This window comes from Panthera pardus, unplaced genomic scaffold, assembly GCF_024362965.1.
Source record: "Panthera pardus isolate Hobbes unplaced genomic scaffold, ASM2436296v1 HiC_scaffold_16, whole genome shotgun sequence".
NCBI lineage: Eukaryota > Metazoa > Chordata > Mammalia > Carnivora > Felidae > Panthera > Panthera pardus.
The window spans coordinates 54196627-54220423 of NW_026526721.1; the positions used below are offsets into that span (position 1 = coordinate 54196627).

General features: G+C 37.6%; 1 protein-coding gene across 8 annotated transcripts in view; it reads left to right on the forward strand.

Moving 5' to 3' along the window:
• BBX (BBX high mobility group box domain containing) overlaps window positions 1-23797 on the forward strand; it is a 282740-nt gene that overhangs the window by 208798 nt on the left and 50145 nt on the right. For all 8 annotated transcript variants that reach the window (XM_019448262.2, XM_019448264.2, XM_019448259.2 and 5 more), the window contains 3 exons: window positions 9296-9376; window positions 12484-12558; window positions 21248-21328. In XM_019448262.2, the coding sequence (XP_019303807.1) occupies window positions 9296-9376; window positions 12484-12558; window positions 21248-21328 (237 nt within the window). The remainder of the gene's footprint in view (window positions 1-9295; window positions 9377-12483; window positions 12559-21247; window positions 21329-23797) is intronic.

The window sequence follows — 23797 nt, forward strand, 5'->3', positions numbered from 1 at the left end:
GGATACTGTGTCTTCCTCTCTCTCTCTCAAAATAAAATTAACATTTTAAAAAAAGTAACATTCACATCAGACTCTGGGAAGAGCTAAAGAGAAGGCAGTTACATAAAGAGAGTTAAACCCTTACATTTTATATCAGGGAATTATTATCTAAAGATGAAAATGCAATAAATAAAGTTTATAATGATTATTTGATCTAGAGTTTGTAGAAGTGATCTCCAGGACTAAAAATCTTCTATACTTTTTTATATTTGTTACTTTAATAAAAATGCAAAGCTGAATTAAATTACAAAATAAAGGCAGAGAGTTCTGCATTTCAGAGAGTGTGAAAGGGACTGTTAGTCAACACATTATATATAGAACAGCTTGGATTAGTATTGGAAAAGACAACACTCAGTATTGGACCTAAGTCAGCGCCAAAAAGTCAGAAAGTCATCTTAACTAGAACAGAAGGGATAGTTTGGGGAGTAATGGAAAATTTTAAAAGTGAGGCACGATAATCATAGCTGATAAAAAGGTTTGAAGGCATCATTATCTTTTTAGTTGTAACTGAAGGCAGACTTTTTTTTTTAACATTTATTCATTTTTGAGAGACAGAGCGTGAGTGGGGGAGGGGCAGAGAGAGAAGGAGACAGAATCTGAAGCAGGCTCCAGGCTCTGAGCTGTCACCACAGAGCCGGACTGGGGCTCCAACCTACAATTGGTAAGATCATGACCTGAGCCGAAGTCAGACACTTAACCCCAGGCAGACTTTCAAATGTGTGGGAAATGTATTAGATTTTAGGTCTGTGATTTTATTTTATTTTTAAAAAATGTTTATTTATTTTGAGAGAGAGCGGGTGCGTGAACTGGGAAGGGGCAGAGAGAGAGAGGGAGAGAGAGAATCCCAAGCAGGCTCCAGGCTGCCAACACAGAGATCTATGCGGGGCTCAGTCCTAAGAACCGTGAAATCATGACCTGAAATCAAGAGTTGGAGCCTCAACCGACTGAGCCACCCAGGCGCCCCTAGCTCTGTGATTTTAGAAAGCCTAGTTCTTTTGTTAGAAGTGTAAAGTTCTGATCAAGCCACTTTTTTCTTTGCCTTCCATCCTGTAAAATGGAACTAATAATAATACCCACTTACCTCTAACCCTCAAGACATCTATGAAGATTAATGAAATAAAACCTGTAAGGTAGTTTTAACTCTGAAAACGCCTGAAAAGCATTACTGCAGGCCCCTAATATTATCACCCTATGTTATTCTAGGCCTTTCATACTTAACTTGAAAGTTTAAGTTATGTCGTGCATCGCTCTTACAGGATGTTGTGTGCGTTACCAACAGCGCATGCATATACGCATGCACACATGCAGGTGTGTGCGCACACATGCAGTTCTTTGTCCATTGAAAACTTGTAGGAAAGTGCAGTTGTAATTTACTCTCTATCACTAGGTGCTCAAGAAGGAGACAACTTTTTAATACCTGGGAAGAAACACTGTGTAGGAAGTATGACTTCAGCAGAGTAGCTGAGTTAGCATGGAAGTTAGTGGAGGAGATGCTAGCAAATGATGGTACACCCCCATTATGAAGGGACTGTACAGGTCACACGTAAGAATTGAACAGTGTAGGAACTGTGTGCCATCTTTGCACACATTCAGTCCTATGACAGTTATTTGCCTATGCTTACTTTGTGCCAGTCACGTCAGGAAACAAACCCAGACACAAGTCTCTGCCCTCATGGAACTAATGATATAAAAAGATACAGGGGCTTATTCTTCACATGGTATTTCTGGCTTCAGAGGAAATCTGAGTGATTTTTTTGATCACCATCTGCCTGTTCAAAAGTAAAACAGTTTATCCAAATTTCTATATGATTGAACTTTGAAAATATTCAATAGATTTTGCTTCATGTTTGTAATATCAATCTCTCACTTCCTCCAAGGAGCCCTTCCTGATTTGTTGAGCCAGATTTGATTCCTCTCGTTCCTGATAATTGCTCTGCCAGTGTTAATGCATTATAGCTCTTGATTATATTTAGTTATATTCTTTATTATAAACTCTATAATAAAATTCTTAAAAAAATTTTTTTTTCTCATTGTATTCTATGTTTAAGTCTTGATTCATCAGAAGACTTCAAACAACTGAGATAGGAGCAAAGATAGGATTTAAACTGCAGGACTCCTTGCTTGCAGAGTAGTTACAAAACTATCACTTACTGAGCACTTCCTTCATTCCCGGTACTGTTCTTAAATGCATTACTTAAGAGTAACTCTTGATCTTCACAACAATCCTGTGAGTTAAGTCTTGCTTCACAAGTAAATATTAAACCATTAAATGAGGAAGTGGAAGCAGAAGGGCTAAATAACCTGCTCAGAGTTGTGCAACTTGAAGTGCAGAACTGAGATCTGAACCCAGGAGGACTGGCTTCATGCAGGATATGGGGCCTTCAGCCCCCCACCCACCTGACCTTCGCTCAGGCCACTTCTGCTGTGGTGTCCTGTGCTGGACCTTTACAGGGGTATTTCAGGAATGCTTTCTGGCCCAGGCACTATGCTAAGCACTTAGGCTGATTATCTCATTTCACTCCCAACAAGCCCTTTGAGGTTGGTGTATTATTCTTATTCCCATTTCATAAATGAGGAAACTAGGCTAGAGAGGTTAAATAGCCTCTCCAAGATCGTAGAGCCAGGAAGTCACAGTGCTAGGATTTACATTATGTGTAAGGTTTCTGGTCAACAGTAGGCTATTAGTAATTAAGGTTTTGTGGAGTCAGAAGTTACACATGGATTTTTGACTCCTGTTGGCCCCCCTAACCCTCGTGTTATTCAAGGATCAAGTGTATTTGTAAAGTGAATGAAAGATTATGTCCATGTTTTAAACACTGTGAGTTTTAAGTTTTTAAAACCTATAGATTTCGATAAAATTGAAAGTTCTCACCTGTCTTTATTATAATTTCTGACATCAGTGAAGTAGGCGAAATTATTTTCATACCTGTTGGTACATTTGAGCTCGTTTGATATGTGCCTTCCTTAGGCTGCTAATTAGACTATTCCACTATACTTAGATGCATTGAATTCCACAACCCCCCCAACTCTTACCCCTTCCCATCAAAGCTTTTATTCCCTTCTCACAGTTTCATAGCTTCTAAACCTATCTGATGAGGAAATACACTATATTTAAATTTTACATTAAATAGCAAATGGGCTTTTTGAGCTTGCTTTCTCTTCTTTCTTTCTTTCTTTCTTTCTTTCTTTCTTTCTTTCTTTCTTTCTTGTTTAAGTCACTGTTCACTGCCCATTTTGGCTGGAACTGTTGTCCGGTCTCTCTTTCTTTCCTTCCTTCTTTCTCTTTCTTTCTTTCTCTCTTTCTTTCTTTATTTCTTTCTTTCCTTCTTTCTTTCTGTGTTTCTTTCTGTCTTTCTGTCTTTCCTCCCTTCCTTCCTCCCTCCCTTCCTTCCTTCCTGCCTTCCTTCCTTCCTTCCTTCCTTCCTTCCTTCCTTCCTTCCTTCCTTCCTTCCTGGTTAAGTCACTGTTCACTGCCCATTTTGCCCAGCCTCTTCCATATGTCAGCAGTGTGGGCTTGAGGCCCAAAGAAGCATCTACCCTTGCTGAGTTCCCAGGCCACACTGCTCAAGACAGTGATGAAACTGCATGGGCTCTTTAGTCTCCCAGAGGTGGTAGGAAAGGGTGGTGGGGAAGGTGGGCCGCAAGTGAGCTGGGATAGAAAGAGGAGGATGCAGAACACGAGGATAAAAGGGAAGGGCAGTTGTGGGCACTGTGCTGTTGAGAGCATGTTTTTATACACTGTTGCATTCTGGTTTCACATTGTCTGTGGAAGAAGGCAGAGTAGTACTGTTAACTACATTATCATGTGAAGAAATTGAGGCAGGAGAGATGCTGCTGTCTCAGTTGCTATGGCAGTGATTTGTAGAAGTGGCCCGGAGTCTGTTCCGGACTCCATAGTAGTGCTCTGTCACATGGCTTATAATGATAGGAGAACTTCACTCAATGGTGCTGGATGAATACTCTGGTAGCCCTGGTGCCCTGAGTGAAACCACAGACTTATTCTTCCTTTCAGCCACATGACGTGTACTCTCAATTTTGGGAGCGTGCAGGTCTATGCGTTGTTATCTGGTTATGCTCCCCAGGGTAACCCAGTGTTCTTCTCAGCTGTGGCTCATTCCTGAGATCAGCTCGCCAGGTGCAGTGCTTCACTACTCAGGTTCTCTTTAACCTAATTTAGGTTTAATTAAGAGTGGCTTTATTTTAATCCTCAAAAACGTTTTGAAGGGACTAACTTGGATGTAATATGCTTACATTTAATTCACCTGTGTTTAAGCTCAAGTCCATTTCAGAGCTTCATTTAACATCTCATATTAAATGCAAATTAAATGATCACTCAGGTACTCTGTTATAGAATACTTGGCCAAAGAAAGCCTCCAATTGTAGGAAAGACTGGGTCATGCTGAATGAGGGCGAGAATCAGATCACTGGCCCTTGGCATCACAAGGGATCTTTATACTTAAACTCTGAAATGGAATCCTCTACTCACAAACCCTCTCCTGTAGAAGACAACCCCCTACACCCCACCCCCAAACCTTTCTTCTTCAAATTCCCTCTTTCAGTGAAAGGCTTTGTCCGACCCTTTCCCTCAGCCCTGACATCTTTCCAGGCAATTACTGGGGCCTGGCAAATACCATCTCTGATTTAATTGGAACCCCACATCTCAGCTAGTTTATTTTTTTAACCTTCTAATTGGTCTTCTGCCTCCAGTCACTTCCCAGCCAAGGTCATCCTGCACTCCACTGACAGAATTATCTAACTATGTATCTCTCATCATGCTGCTCCACTGAGTGAAAACTTTGGCTGGTTCCCCAATGCCTTCAGCCTAATTTTCAAACTTTGTAACATGGAATTCAAATTTCTCTCAGTTCGATTCATCTCCCACTACACTCCCAGGCTTCTACTCTTCATCCATACTGAGAAAGTCATTGTTTCGCAAACACACAGGGCACCTGCCTCCATACTTTTCCTTCTGCTGTTGTCACATCATTTCCGCAATTCTGGTGCTTCTTCTTGGGATATCTCAGACATTACTATCTTGACTTCTCCCTGTCCCAGAAGGAGTGAAGGCTGCTTCTCTGTGGCAGTTCACCAGTGTGCACGTACCTCTTAACTGTGTAGCTGCCCCCTGTACTTGGATCACAAGCCACATTCCCTTAGTTACCATTTTATTCCCTATCATGTAATGTGTACTAGCGGAATGTAAGCTTCTTAAAAGCAGTCAGCAGTCTTTGTGGCTGGCACATCGTAGGTTTTTATTGTGTATTTGTTGAAGGAGTGACTATCAACAAATGTTTGGATTAGCAAGGGAAGAAATGTATGGTTCAGATAGAACCGGTGCACTTACCCCTTTTGTTGACCATATGTGTGCATCAGAATCCCACTGTGTGTAGCTGTGGTCTTGTGCCTTGTGAAGTGGGAACAGGCTCTTGCTAATATCTAGCTTTCCAAAGCACTTACTGGTGTGATCTTGTTTTATATCGGGAGGCCGGATCACATTTCTGTATCTACTGGTTTCACAATATGAAGTATACTTATGGAAGAAGATACTACTTTGTTGTAATTCTTCATTTGCTAATAATTCCCCTTTCTTAGTTATTAAGAATTATAGCTAAATCATAGAGAAGATTGAATTTAAGAGAAGTTAACAAAATTTTGCTTTTAAAAATCCCATTAGCTGTTTCTTTCTTGGGCAGATAGCTACACCTAGTGGCTTTGTGGATTATTTCAGAGACTCTAGGAACAACTTTTTGGGCATTTTTTTCTCCCTTTATTTAACCTCTGCTTATTTGGTATCTTTTATTTCCTTTTAATTGGTGAAAAGATATTTTTAACTCTCTTTTATTCTGTTATTTTTAGAAGGTAAGTTGATTCTAGCATAGGAATGGAGATAGAGGAATTGATGTTTGTCCATAAAAAGCATGTCCCATGTCATAAGTAGAGTACTGTAAATACGAATAGCAAGGCAATTAGGCCCAGGACCCTCTGATACTTAAATAGGAGCCTTTTGTGCAAAGTACTCTCTTTCTGTTATGTGGATATTTCCCAGATTTCTTTGCCAGATGTGTATATTAATCAGTATATGCACAAATATACACACTTGCATTAGATGCCGTATTTATCAAGCACACAAGAATAAATTCTACCCACATACATTTTCCGTGTCATTCTACCATATTTATATTTTGAGATTTTTGATGGAAATATGCCTAGCATGTATCACACACATTTCTGCCTTTTAATCAAGGCTATGTTTTATAATTATCCTTATCTTGACAGCTTAGAACCATAGTTAATAAATATTAATTGCTGCAGTGAACTGAAGCCTTCAGGAGACACTTAGAGACTCTTTGCTCTAATTTCTTTTAGATAGACTACAGTGCTTTACAAAACATTTGTGTCTATTCTTTACAGTTTTTCTGTCTTCTCCTTGTGTCTCTTTGCTACTGGTATTGTTTCTTTTGCAACTCTCCTTCTTTTGCAATTCTATTTCTATTTCTCCTACTCCTGTCCCCTTCTGAATTGTGTCTTCTAATTCTGCTGTGGACTAGAGAGGCAACTAACCACATAGCTTAGTAGTAACTCAATTCTCCTGGCTCCTACTTTTGTGCCCTTACACTAGCCTGAAAATATATACTAAATCCACAGTGCTTTAAAGTCAAGAGTAACTAATGCCTTAAACTCATGAATAAAATTAAGAGTAACTAGATTTTGAGATATTGTCCACTAGAGTAAGTTGCATAGGCTTAGAGATTCTGTTACTACTATTTTAGCCATTGGTCAGTCTTTGTTGTGTGATTCCTGGCCAGGTCACTGAGTTCTTTGTATCCATACACACACAGAATTAAGTCAGAGTATTCGTTGTACATTTAGTATGCATCAGGTACATGGTGGGCACAAACTTGCATCTGTAGACTTCTTTGATAGCATAGCACAATTGATACAACATTCAGGATTACAGTGCCTTGATAATTATTTACATTTGAATTCTCTATTCAAATTTGTTTAAGAGTGTCCATAATAATGATTTGCAGAGGTTCTCACTTAACTTTAAAACTTTGTGACTTATGTAATTATGGCCAGATAATTTATAAACAGAACTTGAAGAGAAAGTTGACTCTTCTTTTTACAGCTCGTATGATCTCTAAGCCACAGGGTATCTAATCTCCTCACGAATGGTACCTGCATGCAGTGTAGCTACCCTAAATCTATTAGATTCCAAATATCTTTCGAAAATTCTGTCACCTGTGTAACCTATATTATTAAATTTTAAGACTCTTTATAATCTTAATTTAGTCCTAGGTTGATTTTAAATAAAATTTTGATTATTTACCAAGATATCTAGGAGCTAGACTTAAAGGATTTCTTTATAAACCAAGAGAGTATTGATTTTTTTTCATCATTCCTAAATAAAACTATTTTTTGTCCAAGTATTCTTTTCAATGAAGAAATTCTTTGTGGCCAGTAATTTCGGGATTCATTGGCTTTCTTTTTGATGCATTTTTTGTCTCCTTGACTTCAAATTCTTGGGGAGTAGGACTGGGCCATTTGGCATACAATTTGTCAAATAGTCAAGTGGCAGTGAGAGAGCCAGGCTTTGGCATCCAGACCAGAGGTGGAAAATTAACAAAAGGTTCTGCACTCTTCTCTGGAGTTTAATATCATTAGAAGAAGGTGACCATTACTCTTTCAAATCCAAAGGTGACAAATAAAATTTCAAATGCTGGTTCCTGCCTGGTGACCTGTGACACTATTTGAGAAACACATCTTCAGTATCTAATGAAGAGCTTCATTGAGAGACTCCATTTTTAGAAACGTAATCTGGGTGACTGTCAGGTGTTTCCACAGGATTCAACCACCTAACATAATCACATGCCGCTATTAAAATACATTGGAAAAGGTTTGATAACACAGGAAAAATAATGTATTGTTTAAAGAAGAGCATTCATTAACTGTATTACAGTACCTCATTTTAGTTGAAAAATTATCTTATACAATTAGAAGAATATATATGAGTATTAACAGTGCTTATCTTTTGTAGATAGCATTGCAGATGATTTTTTTCTGTATTTTTTTTCAGATTTGCAACAATGAACTTGGATTATTTTATTGTCCGCAACATGTTATTAAAAACTATTTTTAACTTGTTTTGCCTCTATAGTGAAAGAAACTTTTCCCCTAAGGTTTCCTAACATTGTCATTTAGAAAAGGGGGAGAGGGTACACTGATTTAGAATTTAGAAGACGTGTCAACTTTAATTTATTCAAAAAATACTTGTTGACATTGTGAGCAGGCAGTGTTGAGGATTCTTTATTAAACTAGGGCCCCAGGAGAAGATGGACAATAAACAAATATTTATGTCTTGTGATAAGTGCTAAAGATAGAGAATAAAGGGACTACTGAATGTTGCGGAGGGGAGGTGTCTTTTATTTTTCTGGTCCTAAGTTTCTTAATCTGTAAAAAGGGTCAGATCAGAAGAATAACAATATCCTTCTCTCAACATTCCGTGACTTTCCTGACTTTTGAATTACACTTGGCTTCCTAAGCAATTATATCACCCAAATACAGAAATAGGTCCTTTTTAGCAATGCAATAAAAGAGGAAGTGTGTGTCTGGACAAGAGTACTGAATAAATAGCAAAAAAAATTTTTTAATCCAGTGGTATTTCTATAACTTATTAATAATAAAGATGGCAAGTGAAGATTGCAGAACATTAAATGTGTGTGTAGTGAGTAGTGCAAAAGAAAACATGTTTTGAAAGAAATTACTCTTAGATAAGTAGTAACTTTTCTGTGATTAACATTTGTGTATAGACACACGAACACCTAGAAAACAATTTGACTTTAGTTTTGCTTTCCCAGAAGGTTTATATCATCAAATCTCATTTGCATTTTCATGCAGTTAGGTGATATAAAATATTGGGGAAACAAACAACATGAAAGAAGTAGAGTTTTTTTGGAGTTGGTGGCAGAAAGCCAAAAGATAAAATGGACATCATTTGGAGAAATTCTCTTTGATGAATATGAACTTTTCTAAAATGCATTGTCTTGTCCATCTCCTGTTTTACTGCATTTAGCTGTTGGATAGCACCTTGTATAAAACTTTGCAGACTAGAACTACTTTTTTGTCATAGTTCGCCTCAAATTAGGGGAATGAAAACTTCTTTCCTCAAATAGGAATGATATAGGTGGCACTTGTCATCTCTTGTCTTCCAGAAACTATTCCTGTGATGCCTCACACCATCTTTTCTTTGTTTCAGATATCCTCTGGCAGTTGTAGGCAGGATGTTTCAGAATCCCCTGAATTGCGTCAGAAATCACCATTATTTCAGTTTGCTGAGGTAATATGTTACAATTTATACTTAATGAGATTATATTGTGAGCTTAAATTTAGGTTGATGGCAGTAACTTAAAGCAATGAAGAATTCTCCTTAGCTCAATTAACCATAGATAGGAAAACAGAATCAAATTTTGGAACTCCACAGTCTGTCAATTAAGGAATAACTTTATGTTTATAGAAGCTTCTCATTAAGTCGTAGTAAATATTACATTTAAACCGCATCACTAATTTTTATTCATGGATAATAAAGTTAAGAATACAATTAAACTATTGTTAGAACTTAGTCATTTATTAGCTGTTAATTTATCAGTTGTTAAATCAGAAGATGGAATCAACTCATGGTTATTGGCTATGCATTCCTTTCTTTTAAGAAAAAGAAAGTGCACTTTGCTCTTAATTGAAACTTTAGCATGCTGTTGGCATTTTTCAAGGTCTTATGTCTTGTGTCAAACTTGTTTGATTCCCTATGTTTCCAATGTTGCTTCAGAGATGATGTAGAAAAGCACATTGTCCTTACAATCAAATGTATAAAGTTAAGACAACTTCCCCAAATATCTTCATTTGCCCTAGAACTCAGTACGGAGCCATCATTGATTAATTTTTTCTAAACCTTAAAGTGGTTTTCCCTTGATCGTTTGAATTGTCTTTTACTAGACCTTCTCTTGCACTGTCATCCTTCCTAACATATGCCATTGTGTTAGGTGTTGTCCAAAGAGAACATATTTTTAGTTTCAGATTCTTTTCTTCTCTAGTGCCTTTTCCTGGTGGATCTCAACATTTCTTTGGCAAAACTACAATTCACAAAGGCAGAGGCCATTCCTTTTGAGACATTGTTTATAATATACATAAATGCCTTGCTAATACACCAGAATGTTATTGTACATATTTGCTCACATGATATTCCTTACCTATCACTTTCCTTTCTATATGTTTGAGATACGCTGTGTGAATTCCAATTGTTTTATATATTATTTCCTCAAGAATTTAAGGTTACAGAGGATTCACTCTGCACTCAACTTTTAAACAGTAGTTATAGACATGTTAAATAATGTTGGTCTCAATTTTGAAAACATAGATGCATGGCCAGTGATCCCTGAATCTAAAGATCTAATGAAAACCCTAAAATTTCACATGAAATTTTGTATTGACATATGCTCATTTTTGTGGGCTCTATAGCATACCTAAGAGATCCCTGACTCTGTTGATTTATAGAAAGGGTCCCTATTCCTAATCTGATATTTCTTCAGGAACTCCCTATTCATGTCATTGACTGAGTGTCTCTATCCCAATAATAATTTATAAAGAAATTCCCTTGTTTAGAAACTTGTGAAATGCCTTTCAAAAATCTAAGGGGTTGATGTCAGTGGTTTCTCCATTTCCTTCATTGTCTTATTTAATTTTCAAAGAAATATAGGCTAGGCAATTTCCCTTACATAAACTGACTATTTTCTTTAACTTTTATAGAGGGTTGATAGGAATGAAAAGTGCTCTCTGAAGTTAGACCTACTCAATTCATAATTCCCAGGACTTCAGGAAAGTCCTTGTGGACTCATACATGCAGTCTGTCACACTTGAACATGTTTTTCGTTTGAAATGATACATTTCATGATTTGACCAAGAAGCATACAATTTTTCCTTCAAATGTCTTTAAAACACTTGGTTAAATTTTATTCACTCACAATGATGGTTTTATATCTACTTTATTAAATAGGATCTGGATCTTTTTTTCTTTTTACTGATGTTTATTCTAAAGATGCTTCTATGTCTGATTATAGTGGCATTAAAATTTTCTTAATGGCCTCAGCAGTGAATAAAGTCAATAATTCCATCAGTCTCTTTACTAATTCTTTCTCATCCCTAAACATTACTTTGATACTGTATCACCAACTGCCTCCATGGTTTTTCTAACCAGCTTAATTTAATTAAGATGAAAAAAATTGACTTCTCTGGTTGAAGGATTATAATTAAGGTGCATTTTATTGCTTAGTAAGTACCCTTTGATGGAGTTCATGAGCACAGTTAATTGAAGAACAATACTTTTATTATGGGACTGGGAATGGGCTGAATTCATAATGCCTAAGCTTTTTGCTCTTGTGACTCACTTTCACCCTATTTTGTAGCTGGATGGAAGTATTGTTCACTTTGGAACCAAAATTAGTAACTGACATTGTTCTCAAAAGATCTTTGAGAAGTACTTCCAAGGGCCATCAGAGCAAACTTAATAAGGCTACCATATACCAAGTGGAAAAGAAAGGTCTCCCAGTTGAATCAAGTATAGTATGGCAGAGTCCTCCATCCACTGTCCGATGCCTGTAGAGTGAGAGGAAGAGGGAGAAAGAGAGTTGTGTGTGTGTGTGTGTGTGTGTGTGTGTGTGTGTGTGAGAGAGAGAGAGAGAGTGCGCACACGCACGCATGCACATGCATGGTGTTAAAAAAGAAATGCTGTTCCTCTTCAGTGAATAATTTATTGGGTGCTGGTACTATGCCAGGCAGTGTATTCTGTAGCTTGTTTTCTTTTCACTGTAATCCTGTAAAATGGGGATTATTCTCTTCATCATCATTGTCAGTTTACAGTTGGGAAAAATAAGTCTTAGAAGGATTAGCTGAACTGCCCAAGGTCATGCAGCTAGCGAGCAGCAAGCTAAGATTCAGTCCCAGATACCCTGAGCCACATCCATATGCTTCTCAAACACTGTTTCCCAGCTGCCTCTAAGCAGAGAACAGCTTGGGGGGAGTGGTGTAGGAAAGAGAGTGACTGACTTTCCTGCAGCTTCCAGCTTTTAATAATATTTTAAAAAATATATTGAAATAAAGCAGTTCATCTCAACGCTTCAGCAACAGCAATGTTGCTGTTTGCAACTTACCTGGTACCCTACAAGAGACATGGCAAATGAGCCAGTCGTGGTCTTTTGTTCTTCCAGTCATCTGTTTTTAGACACATGGCCTTTGTCTTCCTTTATCATTTATACTGTTCTTCTAAAAGGCATTAAGGGTGATGATTCATGTCTTAATCTTTATCAGTGTGTACAGTGGAAATACATGGCTGAATCTATTAGTCTGATATGGGAAAATGTCCTTGTGCATTAAAGATTACTTGTTTCCTTTCAGATATCTTCAAGTACGTCTCACCCTGATGCTTCTTCAAAGCAGTGTCAAGCCTCAGCCTTGTTTCAGTTTGCAGAGGTATGACCTCTTTTTTTTGTTGTTGTTGTTAATGATTATTGGGCTCAGAAACTTACTGAGCTCAGGAAATATTAGAATAGAGTTTTAATAACATATAGCGAACTTTAGGCATGCCTTTCGCCATTACGAACATAATGCATGTAAGGGAATACTTCATGCTTTTTGCTGCCTTTGCTATAATCATAGATCAGCTCCATATTTTGTATTCATTTTATAAACATTCATTAAGGAGTTCATTTAGAATAGACCCTTTCCACTAATTCATTTATTTAATTTTACCTTGTTTTTATTTTAAAAGCTTGAAAAAAACTGCTGTCCATGTGAAGGCTTTAGGATTCCAATTTATTAAATTTTTCCAGTAGTGACATTAGATGCTGTAATTTATGAATAACTCACAGTGAATGCAGTGGTGAATACAACCTGTTAAATCATCGGCACTTAGCTTTCTATGTGATGTAGCTTTAGCCAGCGTTTTTATTAGTGTTTAATCCCAGGCTTAGATCAGGTCAGCTCTTACAGGATCTCAGATTTCTTTGGTTTGTCAGCCAGAGAGAGAGCACACACTAGAGAGTGCTTACTTAGTGTGAAGAGGCACATCGGATATGCTTGATTTTACCACAAAAGCCCTGGCCTCAACCATATGCTGCTCATTCCTAATGAGCCTGTATGACAAATAATAAAATGCAGATTGATCGTGAAAATAATATGGTGTCTGCTTTCGGTCTTTCCCCTCTTTCCTCTTTTATTAATTCCAACCAAAAATACATATCCTAAACTAAGCAGTTTTTTAAAGGGTTGAGAGAAAATGACAAGCAGGACTGTTCTGTTTAATATTGATGTATTGAATCACTTTGATTCATTTGAATAAAGAGTGCTGCATAAATGAAATGTAAAATGATATCCTTTTGGCAAGAGAAAACTCAGCATCTTACTTTGAAAATGAGGAAAAATTACTTTCAGCTTTTACATTAAAAAAAGAAATCCTGCTTCCTCTTGGGACACTTATCTCAACCACTGTGACTTTATACCACCAGTTGGCCTGCTTATCTGTTAGGCTTCTCTGACACAGTATTTGCTTTCGTTGTTGAGGGCTATTCTATCGACTGGTAACGAAAATATCATGATGCTACTACCATTTATGAAGAACAATTTGCTTGATGAATCTGAATAAATTAGGATTTTATTATAATTTTTCATTATGATAAGCAGACTGTTATTTCCAGTCTGGGGAAATCGTTTTGTTTACTTTCTTGCTTTCCTTCAGTTGTTGGCATCCATTTATTTGATACGAATACTTTTTTTAAGAGTTAAAAAAAAATTGTGGTAGTGACTAAATTTGTTTTTAATTTTGATGCCCGAGCCAGTCCCATGCAACTTTTTAGAAATATTTTCCTCAAAACAGAATGTATTTGCCATATATTCTGTTTGATTAAATTTTACACTCTCTAGCAGGAATATAGTGGCTCATCTTTGACACACCTGACAATGCATTAACTACCAAGAGTATTCAGCTTCATTTAAAATGTCAGTATGGGATATCACAGCTGGTGTTTCCAACAGTTATCTTCACTCAGAACGTGATTGTTATTTAAGTGAAACTATTATCATATTTATGAGGAGTTCCCTGAAGCCCTGGGCAGCTTTGAGGAACCAGTTTGCTGATGTAACAGGGGCTGTCCTGTGCTTCTGGAGAATGAGATCCCAGCCTCTCTTAAAATAGTCCTTGCTACTCAGTATGCTCACTCCTTAAAGCGTGAGAAGTTTTTTTCTTTTTTAATATTTTTTTTAATGTTTATTTTTGAGAGAGATAGAGCACGAGCAGAGGAGGAGCTGAGAGAGAGGGAGACACAGAATCAGAAGCAGGCTCCAGACTCTGAGCTGTCAGCACAAAGCCCAACGCAGGGCTCTAACTCACGAGCCCTGAGTTCATGACCTGAGTGGAAGTCAGAGGCTTAACCGACTGAGCCACCCAGGTGCCCCAAGAAGGGTTTGTTTGTTTGTTTTCCAAGAAAGAAAAGAAACTTTTCTCTCTTGGGAGTTGTGCAGGGATATGTTTGCAGATTTCACTCCTCTGCTCAGTAGCATCAGGAGACATAAAAAGTGTTAATTTGAAAATGATTAGAGTTACTGCAAGACCTCATAAGAGAGGAAGGCATGCATGGTGGCAAAATCAAAATATTTTGCCCTAGAATCAAATGCAATTCCCTCTGTCAATCAGTATATTATTTTTGCTAGTTATATTTTGCTTAGATTGATAATATTAACACTTTTCATTCCTAAGTAAATTAAATTATTGCGTGCTTGTTTATTAATTGTAACTGTTATATATGATTATACAAGAGAAGCACACGGTTCCCTAAGGATATGTAACTTCTCTGGTCAGTTGCCTCAGCTGGCCCAAGAGAACCCTAAGTTTCAATCTCTGACATCTTATGATCTGACCACATTGTTGGCCTCATTTGAGGCTGGTTTAATTCAAAGCTTAACAAGATCTAACTACATAAACTAATAAAATTATCTACTAAAATCTGCTATGAGCACAGGTATTGCAGAAGAAATAGAATAGGTTACAATTACTAACTGTAATCGTATCCCTAAAACTTTTATAATTACTTTGTATAACACTCATCACCTTTGAGAAAACATACTCTTGAATTCTTGTTTTAATTAGTCTACAGCAGAGGTTCTCAAACTTTAAAATGCATCAGAGTTCCCTCAGAGGCTTGTTCAAACAGATTGCTGGGCTCCACTCCCAGGGCTCTGATTTATTAAGTCTGGGGGCAGGGGTGGGGAAAGGTGCCTGGCAATTTGCATTTCTAACAAATTTCCTGTTAGAAAACCGCAGTTCAAGGTCACTGCTCTGTAGTTTGTAACTGTTACCGTGAGTTATTGAATCGCCATTGTTGAGGCACTTCCTAGTATGTCTGGAACCTCATAGGGAAAGGGTGAATTGAAAAGGGGATGGGCATGTAATGGAAATCTACTCAATGGCCCACTTACAGCCCCACCTCTTTTCAGAGGGATTTCCATCCTATTATGTGCACTTAGAGAAAAATGGGGTTTATGTGATTTAGGAAACAATTTACTCCTTAAAACTGTTTAGCTTTGTGATGTTATTTTAAGGTCAGGTAGGCAAAATGCTTAGAGACCATTCCTGCTAATTTGATTTACAAACATTCATAACTTTGAGAAGAGATTAGTTAGATCTTCTCTTGGCAGTGGGTCATTTATTGTGTCAAATAATTATCCTAGGAACACATTGTTTAAGAAACCGTAAGCCCTGGGCAGTTCTTTAAGTTGAAGTTGTTTTTTCTTTCACACTAAGTCCTGGGTTTCTGCCTTGCAGGCTTAGAAGGATGTTTTTCTTTCTTAATCAAGTCTGATAGTTTCAAAACTCGTTGAAGTGAACCTGCATGGAGTCATGAAACTGAATAAAGAACATTTTGTTTGTAGATTCCCCACGAAAGCTTACGTTTTAAGAAAAATATACCTGCTTTGCAAGATCTAGGAAGAAATACAGAGTGTAAAGCCTGTTCACCGCCACCCCCCTCCATTTCAGCCTGTCTCCATTCCTTGCTGATACCCCTAATTCATCTGTGTTCACCTTGGCCCATCTGAAGAGCCATCACTCTGTTTCCTGGCTCTGATCCATTACATTGGTCAGAATGAGTTTCCTATCTGCATCTTCTGTTGTTTACAGGTAGAGTGACACATCCATCACATTTTAGATCTCATTTACTGAAGACTAATGACCACATGTAATGCCAGAAGGGAGCTATTGTTTTCTATCATTTAACAGGTCTGGAAGCCATGACCAACCAGTTCACATACTCTCTTTTCCGTTGTGTGGCTGACTCTTACACCTACAATATATCTTTGCATTGAAATATATTTACTTTGAAGACAGAGAACTAATCTAGATGATTTAGACCAATAAATTTGGACATTAAAACTTCCCTTACAAGGTATTTACTTTGCCAATATAAATACAGCCATAATCTCCTCAAATTTAAAGCAATGCCACAATTGGATAGATGCAATAGGTGCAAATTTAAAGCATTCATTTTCATGATGGACTGTTCAATATGTTACAGAATATTACACTCGACAAAAACTGCATACTCACACTGCAGCTAATCAGTGTGAAAGTATCACGTGTTTTTATTGGAAGCATTAATATTTCTTTTAAGGTAAGAAAGACCAATCTTCCCGTGTTGTTCATTTGGGTTTTTTAAATTTTTTTTATTCATTCAATAATTATCAGTCATTTCCTCCCAGACTACAGTGTTTTATGATACCCCTCATAACTCCAGAACACTTCCTCCATTACCTATTTTACTCTTAATCTTTACTACCTGTTTCCGTGGTATGCTTCCCTACCTCAGGCAGCTGTAAAATTAACAGTTTAACATCCAGGGTGATCATTTTTCTTAGCACATTTGCTCTGCGTCTTGTGCTATTACACGCACTCTGTTTATCAGAACAGTACATGCTGCCAAAGGAGAGACTATGGAGTTAACAGATTGGCAAGCACCATCTAATTTGAGGAAAATAAAAAGCAAAGCCAGGAATGTACTATGCAGTATGGCCCACTAGGGTCCCCTACCCATAAGTATAACATAACCTGCCCTTCCTCCACTAGCCGACCAGACTTTGAAGAACATATTATTGTGTTGTTCATACTTGAAAGGATGTGTAAGTCTCTTAAATAGGAAAACAATGGGGGAAATGAACAGTGGTATAAACAGTGGTATAACAAATCAGCATTGTACAAGCTCTAACAAAGCTATCAGAAGAGATCAAATTACTCAAAGAAATGTATAAATAAAAAGAGAGAAGGCCCTAAGACAAAACCCTGAAGAAAAGCATTTAAGGGGTCACCAGAGAAAGGAGAGCCAGCAGAGAACAACAAGGAGTGGCTTGGGGGATAAGAGGGAAATAAGACAGACCCTCCAGTAATGGAAGTCCAGAGAAGAGTTTCCCAAAAAAAAAAAGGTTAGTCATATCAAACGTTGCCAAGAAATCAAGATAAGGACCAGCCACAGATGTTAACATATGTCTAAAAATTAAGAAGCCCAAAGATGCTTTTAGAAAGCATATCTCCCTGGGAATGCAAGCTGGTACAGCCACTCTGGAAAACTGTATGGAGGCTCCTCAAAACACTAAAAATAGAACTACCCTGCGACCCAGCAATTGCACTACTAGGCATTTATCCACGGGATACAAGTGTGCTGTTTCGAAGGGACACATGTACCCCTGTGTTTATAGCAGCACTATCAACAATAGCCAAAGTATGGAAAGAGCCCAAATGTCCACTGATGGATGAATGGATAAAGAAGATGTGGCATATATATATACAATGGAGTATTACTCGGCAGTCAAAAAGAATGACATCTTGCCATTTGCAACTATGTGGATGGAACCGGAGGGTATTATGCTAAGTGAAATTAGCCAGAGAAAGCAAAAATTGTATTACTTCATTCATATGAGGACTTTAAGAGACAAAACAGATGAACATAAGGGAAGGGAAACAAAAAGAATATAAAAACAGGGAGGGGGACAAAACAGAAGAGACTCATAAATATGGGGAACAAACTGAGGGTTACTGGAGGGGTTGTGGGAAGGGGGATGAGCTAAATGGGTAAGGGACACTAAGGAATCTACCGAAATCATTGTTGTACTGTATGCTAACTAATTTGGATGTAAATTTTAAAAAATAAAAACATTTAAAGAATAAAATAAAAAGAAAGCATATCTCCCCACAGTCATTCCAGGAAAACCATACTGGTTGGTAATTATAGAAATGTTGGGCTACTGGGGCGCCTGGGTGGCTCAGTCAGTTGGACTTCTGGCTTCAGCTCAGGTCATGATCTCATGGTTGGTGAGTTGGAGCCCCATGTTGGGCTCTGTGCTGACAGCTCAGAGCCTGGAGCCTGCTTTGGATTCTGTGTCTCCTTCTCTCTCTCTCTCTGCCCCTCCCTCACTCACTCTCTGTCTCTCACAAATGAATAAACATTAAAAAAAAATTAACAAAAAAAAGAAATGTTGGGCTGCTAAAGTACATTGACCCTCCCCCTACACAAGCTCCTTTGGAACTCTTTCTTATACCTACAGATAGGTCAAAGTCCTCCCATGGGTGATGAGGGAACTAGTTCTTACTAGACATAAGTAGTAGTTCCTTTTGAAAGGTAAAGAACCATTCTCAGTTCTCTACTTAGACAACTGTGCATTATCTCAAATGGCAGATAATGCATCCACACAGTCCGAAGTTCTTCATTGAGCCCCGCAGTCTTCCGTGCACAGGGTGTGTGGTAGTGAACAAATACTTAGTGTCGAGGAGCATAAACCTACAACAAAAGGAACAGCAGAGGGAGTCAGTGTAAGAACTAGAACCACTCCGCATTGTGGCTGTGTGGTGTGGGATTACCCAGCCTGTCCTCTAGTGATTCTTAAGAGTGTCATGTGATTATGTGATAAATTTAATATTCTACGAATTACTAAATTTCATGATTATCCTTTAACATTGCAATTTTAGTGTGTAACTAATTTTTGGACTATACTAAGAGAGCTTTATGTTTATTCAAGTTACTGTTGATAAATTCTTGTTGATAATCATTGTACCACTTATTGAGAACACAATATGGGCTCGGCACTGTGCCAGACTCTTCACTGACATAAAATCTAATCTTGACAACAATAATATGGGACAGGTATTATTGTTTCTGTTTTGAAGATGAGGTAGATGAGACTCAATTTGCTTAAGTTGACAGAGCAAAAAGTAATGAAGGTGTGTATGACACAAAAGTCATGTTCTTTCTTTTATACAGCCTGGGTTCGAGACGCTGGCAATTCTGTATGTTTAGTACTTCATTCCCCCAAGTAATTGGGAGGTGGTGATTATGTGTCCATTTCTCTTAGTTCAGTGATAAGGTGATTTATTAAATTCATCTTGTCTAGAAAAAGTAGAAGTGGCATACATCAGAGAAAAATTAGGTAGAAGAAAAGATTCCAGACTTAGAAAGATTGAGCCCCATTTAGTTAATTTTCTTTAAAAAGAAAAGTGGTTTGGCGGTGCCTGGGTACCTCAGTCAGTTGGTTGAGGTCATGATCTCACAGTTTTGGTTTGTGAGTTCGAGCCTCACATCAGGCTTTCTGCTGTCAGTGCAGAGCCCACTTCGGATCCTCTGTCCCCCTCTCTCTGGCCCTCCAACACTTGTGTGTGCTTTCTCAAAAATAAATAAAACATAAAAATTTAGTTGGGATAAATTGGAAAGAACTGTTAAAAATGATAGTACCTAGGAAGAAAAAGTGCCTAAAATTTCCATAAACTAAATTCTTCTAAATGGCCCAGGTAGCTTGTTAAACATTTTCCTCGACAAAAGCCTCCCGTTCAGCCGGTATTCTAGGAAGAATTCCATTCAGCAGCAAGCTCCCAGTCTCTCCCAGAGCTGATGGCTCCACAGAATCCCCTGTGGGACTTGGGGTCACCTGTGAGGATACACTCAGCAGGCAGGAGTGCCTGCTAAACTGAACTGAGAAATACTTCTATCTTAAACTGAGGAAGAATTCAGAATCATGAGGAATATGAAATGCTTAAGCCATAGCTAGCTGCTGTAATGACAGAACTTCTCCAGGAAGAAGAATATTTGTAAAGATCCTTAAGAATGTATGTTCTCAGCTTTTTTTTTTTACTGAGTTAGGCTAGAAGTTGAAAATGAAGTTTTCATATAAAAATGAGAAAGGACATTGCAGTTCGTTGTTATCAGTGCCTGGCCACTGTTTGGCCAAATTTGCAAAAGAACATGCAGTTGATACAATGTTGGATATGTTGTGCCTCAGCATAGGCCTTAACTGTATAACTTATTTAGATTTGTGGTCTTGATTTTCAATCTTTGTGTGTACTTTAGAGTATTCTCTCAAAGCCAGGGCTAGTGTTTTCTGTAAAATTCTTGGCTTCCCCAGTTCCTATCGTATTGCCTACGACATTTATATTGGATTCTTAAAAAAATATTTGTTGAGGGACATCTGGGTGGCTCAGTCGGTTAAGTACCTGACTCCGGCTCAGGTCATGATCTCGCCATTCCTGAGTTCGAGCCCCGCATCAGGTTCTGTGCTGGCAGCTCAGAGCCTGGAACCTGTTTCAGATTCTGTGTTTCCCTCTCTGTTTCTGCTCCTCCCCCACTCTGTGCTCGCTCTCTCTCTCTCTCAAAAATAAATAAACATTAAAAATAATTATATAAAAAAAATATTTGTTGACTAATGATGCTATCTTTCCCAAATAATTTTAGAGATCCTAAATATATTCCTTAAAAAAATTAGTCACTTCGATGCATACAAAATGACTCTAAATCCCTCATATTTGGTCAGTTGATGAGTTGGTGTTTATATGGAAATGGAAATGCAAATCTTGTTTTAAGTGGTAGATTTTAAAGCCTGGAGTGTACAAGACAATACTCCTGTCATTAAACAGCTGTCCAAGCCACACCTGGTTTTTGTTACTGTTTTTGATGTTGTTCACCAAAGTTGGTTTCAAAATTATAATTCCAAGTATGACATCTTTAAAGTTACTTGGTACTTGGGAACAATGATGTTCTCGTAAACTAAAGAAAGTTCCTGAATGTGTATGAATGAGAAGCAAAGATTCTGATGACACAATTAATATCCTTTATGTGAATTATTTTCAATACAGATTTCTTCAAACACTTCGCAGCTGGGTGGTGCAGAACCTGTGAAACGCTATGGAAAATCTGCACTCTTTCAACTGGCAGAGGCAAGTTTCTAAGAGTATATAGAGATAAGATCTGCAGAGGTGGAAAAAGTTCATAATAACAATGTTCTTTAAACTGTACCCTATCCCCTGTGACCATAAAGTGTGTTGTTATATCTCATTTTCAACCATGGGAGGTAAAAAAGGAGTTTTGCTACTAAAAGTCATTAAGCATTGGAAAAGGGTACTCAAGAAAATGACACAATCTTTTTCCACAGGTTAGTATTGTCAAATAAGGTCAGTTTTTGTCTCAGACTGGTGATGTAAGTCTAGCCTAAACCCAGAAGAATGGCCTGGGTCATTTTTCTCTTCTCTGATTCTCTTATAGTGTCTATAAATTCCTAGAAGACACTACTTTTAAACTAGGTCATCGATGTTTAAATTTGGGGGTGTTTTTTTAGTGAAGAACTCAAATGACTCCAAATCTGGTTTTGTAACACCTATCGGCTGTACAATTGTTGTGAAATGGATATAAAATGCTGCTGTTCCTTTGGTAAATGTGCTTTCATAAATCTGTGAGGGCCAGAACCCTCGCTTGGTGGGGGATGGGTTGGCAAGAAAGGTGCCAGAAGCAGTTGTTGCTGGGGTGGGCACCTACCATGCTTGCCTCCGCCTACCTGTGACCGCTCTGCCTTTCTTTTGTGAAAGAAACGTCGTCAGTGCTGGGGACACTGCAGTAGCCGTTTTCTCTTTTGGTGAGACAAATTAGGAGGTACAAGATGGGTGACCAGAAATCTCTTACATTAAACTTTTTCTTTTCTCTCATTTTTCTGGCTTCCTTCCAATGAGTTCCTTCTGAGTTGTTTTTTTGTTTGTTTGTTTTTTTTTTTTTTCATTTTATGTGAGTGATACCTTCTTTTTATAAATCCTTTGTAGTTTGTTAAATTTAATGGGGCAGCCTATCTTCTAAATTTTATGGTAGCTTATATCATTAAAATCTAAGAGTTCTAAACATGTTTAAATTAAGCTTTTAATGTCTACCCATCTCCACATTAGAAATAGAAAAACACAAAGGTCAAAGGCCTAAGACAGTAAAGAAGTATATTAACAGTGGGACACAGGAACCCTTTGTTGTCTGACATTAAGCTGACATGCTTCTTATAGGACAAAATCAGATGCAGATAGAGGTCTCCAAATGACTAGAAAACTTCCAGAGACCATAGGGAATAGTTTAAAAAGAACTGAGTGAGTCAGTGGCAAGTACTACTTCAGATAGAACTGAAATGATAATGACCTGGCAACACGTATGCCTTTGGAGTTAGAGCAAACAAATCTTAGTAAACAGAGGCACTACGAGGTATGAATTTATCTGGTATTTTTAAGACCCTATAGATTGGCAAGACAATGTTTTTGAAAGAAGTGATTATTTTTCTTGAATAATAAGAATGTGTGGCCCTCTCTGCATTTCCTGGTGTGTGTATGTGTGTGCACACGCATGTGCACTTTCATATTCATATATCTTCATGAAACAGTTTTATATTTGAAATGTATGGACCTTTGAGGTACTTTAGTATGGAGGGTGCAAGAGATGATTTTTGTCTTCTCATTTTCTTTCTTTCACATAACAGTTATATAAAAAAAAAGGATTCCCTATTAAATCAGAGCTCATTAAAAAGAACATTCTTCTAATTTGTAGGGATGCATCCCAAATATGAAACAGATGCTATGGTTTAACAGATGTTTGAATGCTGGTATCATAATTTTAAAGGGGTAAAATGACTGCAATAAGCCTATTCCAATTATAGCAAATCAGCTTATACTCAGACTTAGTTTCTTATAACATCCGAGTAAAAATATATGCTTTTGATAAAACAGGGTCGCTAAAAAATAGTTTACCAAGAAAATCCTCTCACATTATTATTTGCACCACATGAATATGATGCCATAATGCTAATAGACTGTGTTTTAGAATAACATTCTAAATCCTACCCAGTTTCTAATTAAACATAAATATATGCACAATGGATTAATCAGCATCTCCAAATAATCACCAATAGAAATATGCTTCCTCAATTTTTTTATTCCATGTATATTTGATATTCATTTTTCTTAAACTGCATATAATATTTAATTATTTCGGGTGCCTCTTCAAATAAGTATAACAGGATACAGAGGAAGATTTTTCCTCTTGCCCAGAATTGGTGCTACTGTCTGAACTATGAAAGAACAGCTTTAAATTTATGCATTTCAAAAGGAAATCTGCCAGGAAGCCATCTTCAATTTGGGCCAGATCCTTCTCTTGGGATTTCTAAAGAGATGGTCCAATCCAGCTACTATCCCACGTACCCCTCCGGGGGTTCTCTCATTCCTATCCCAGCCCGTAAGTCGTCAGTGCACAGGTGGCTATCAAAAACTATCCAGTCATCTGGAATATTTTGATTTTCCTCCCTGTCCTGAAGAGAGAAGGAAGGAATTGCTTTTCACTCTTCATCCCTGCTCCCTGTCAAACAAAGTGAAGGCAGCTCTAAGAGA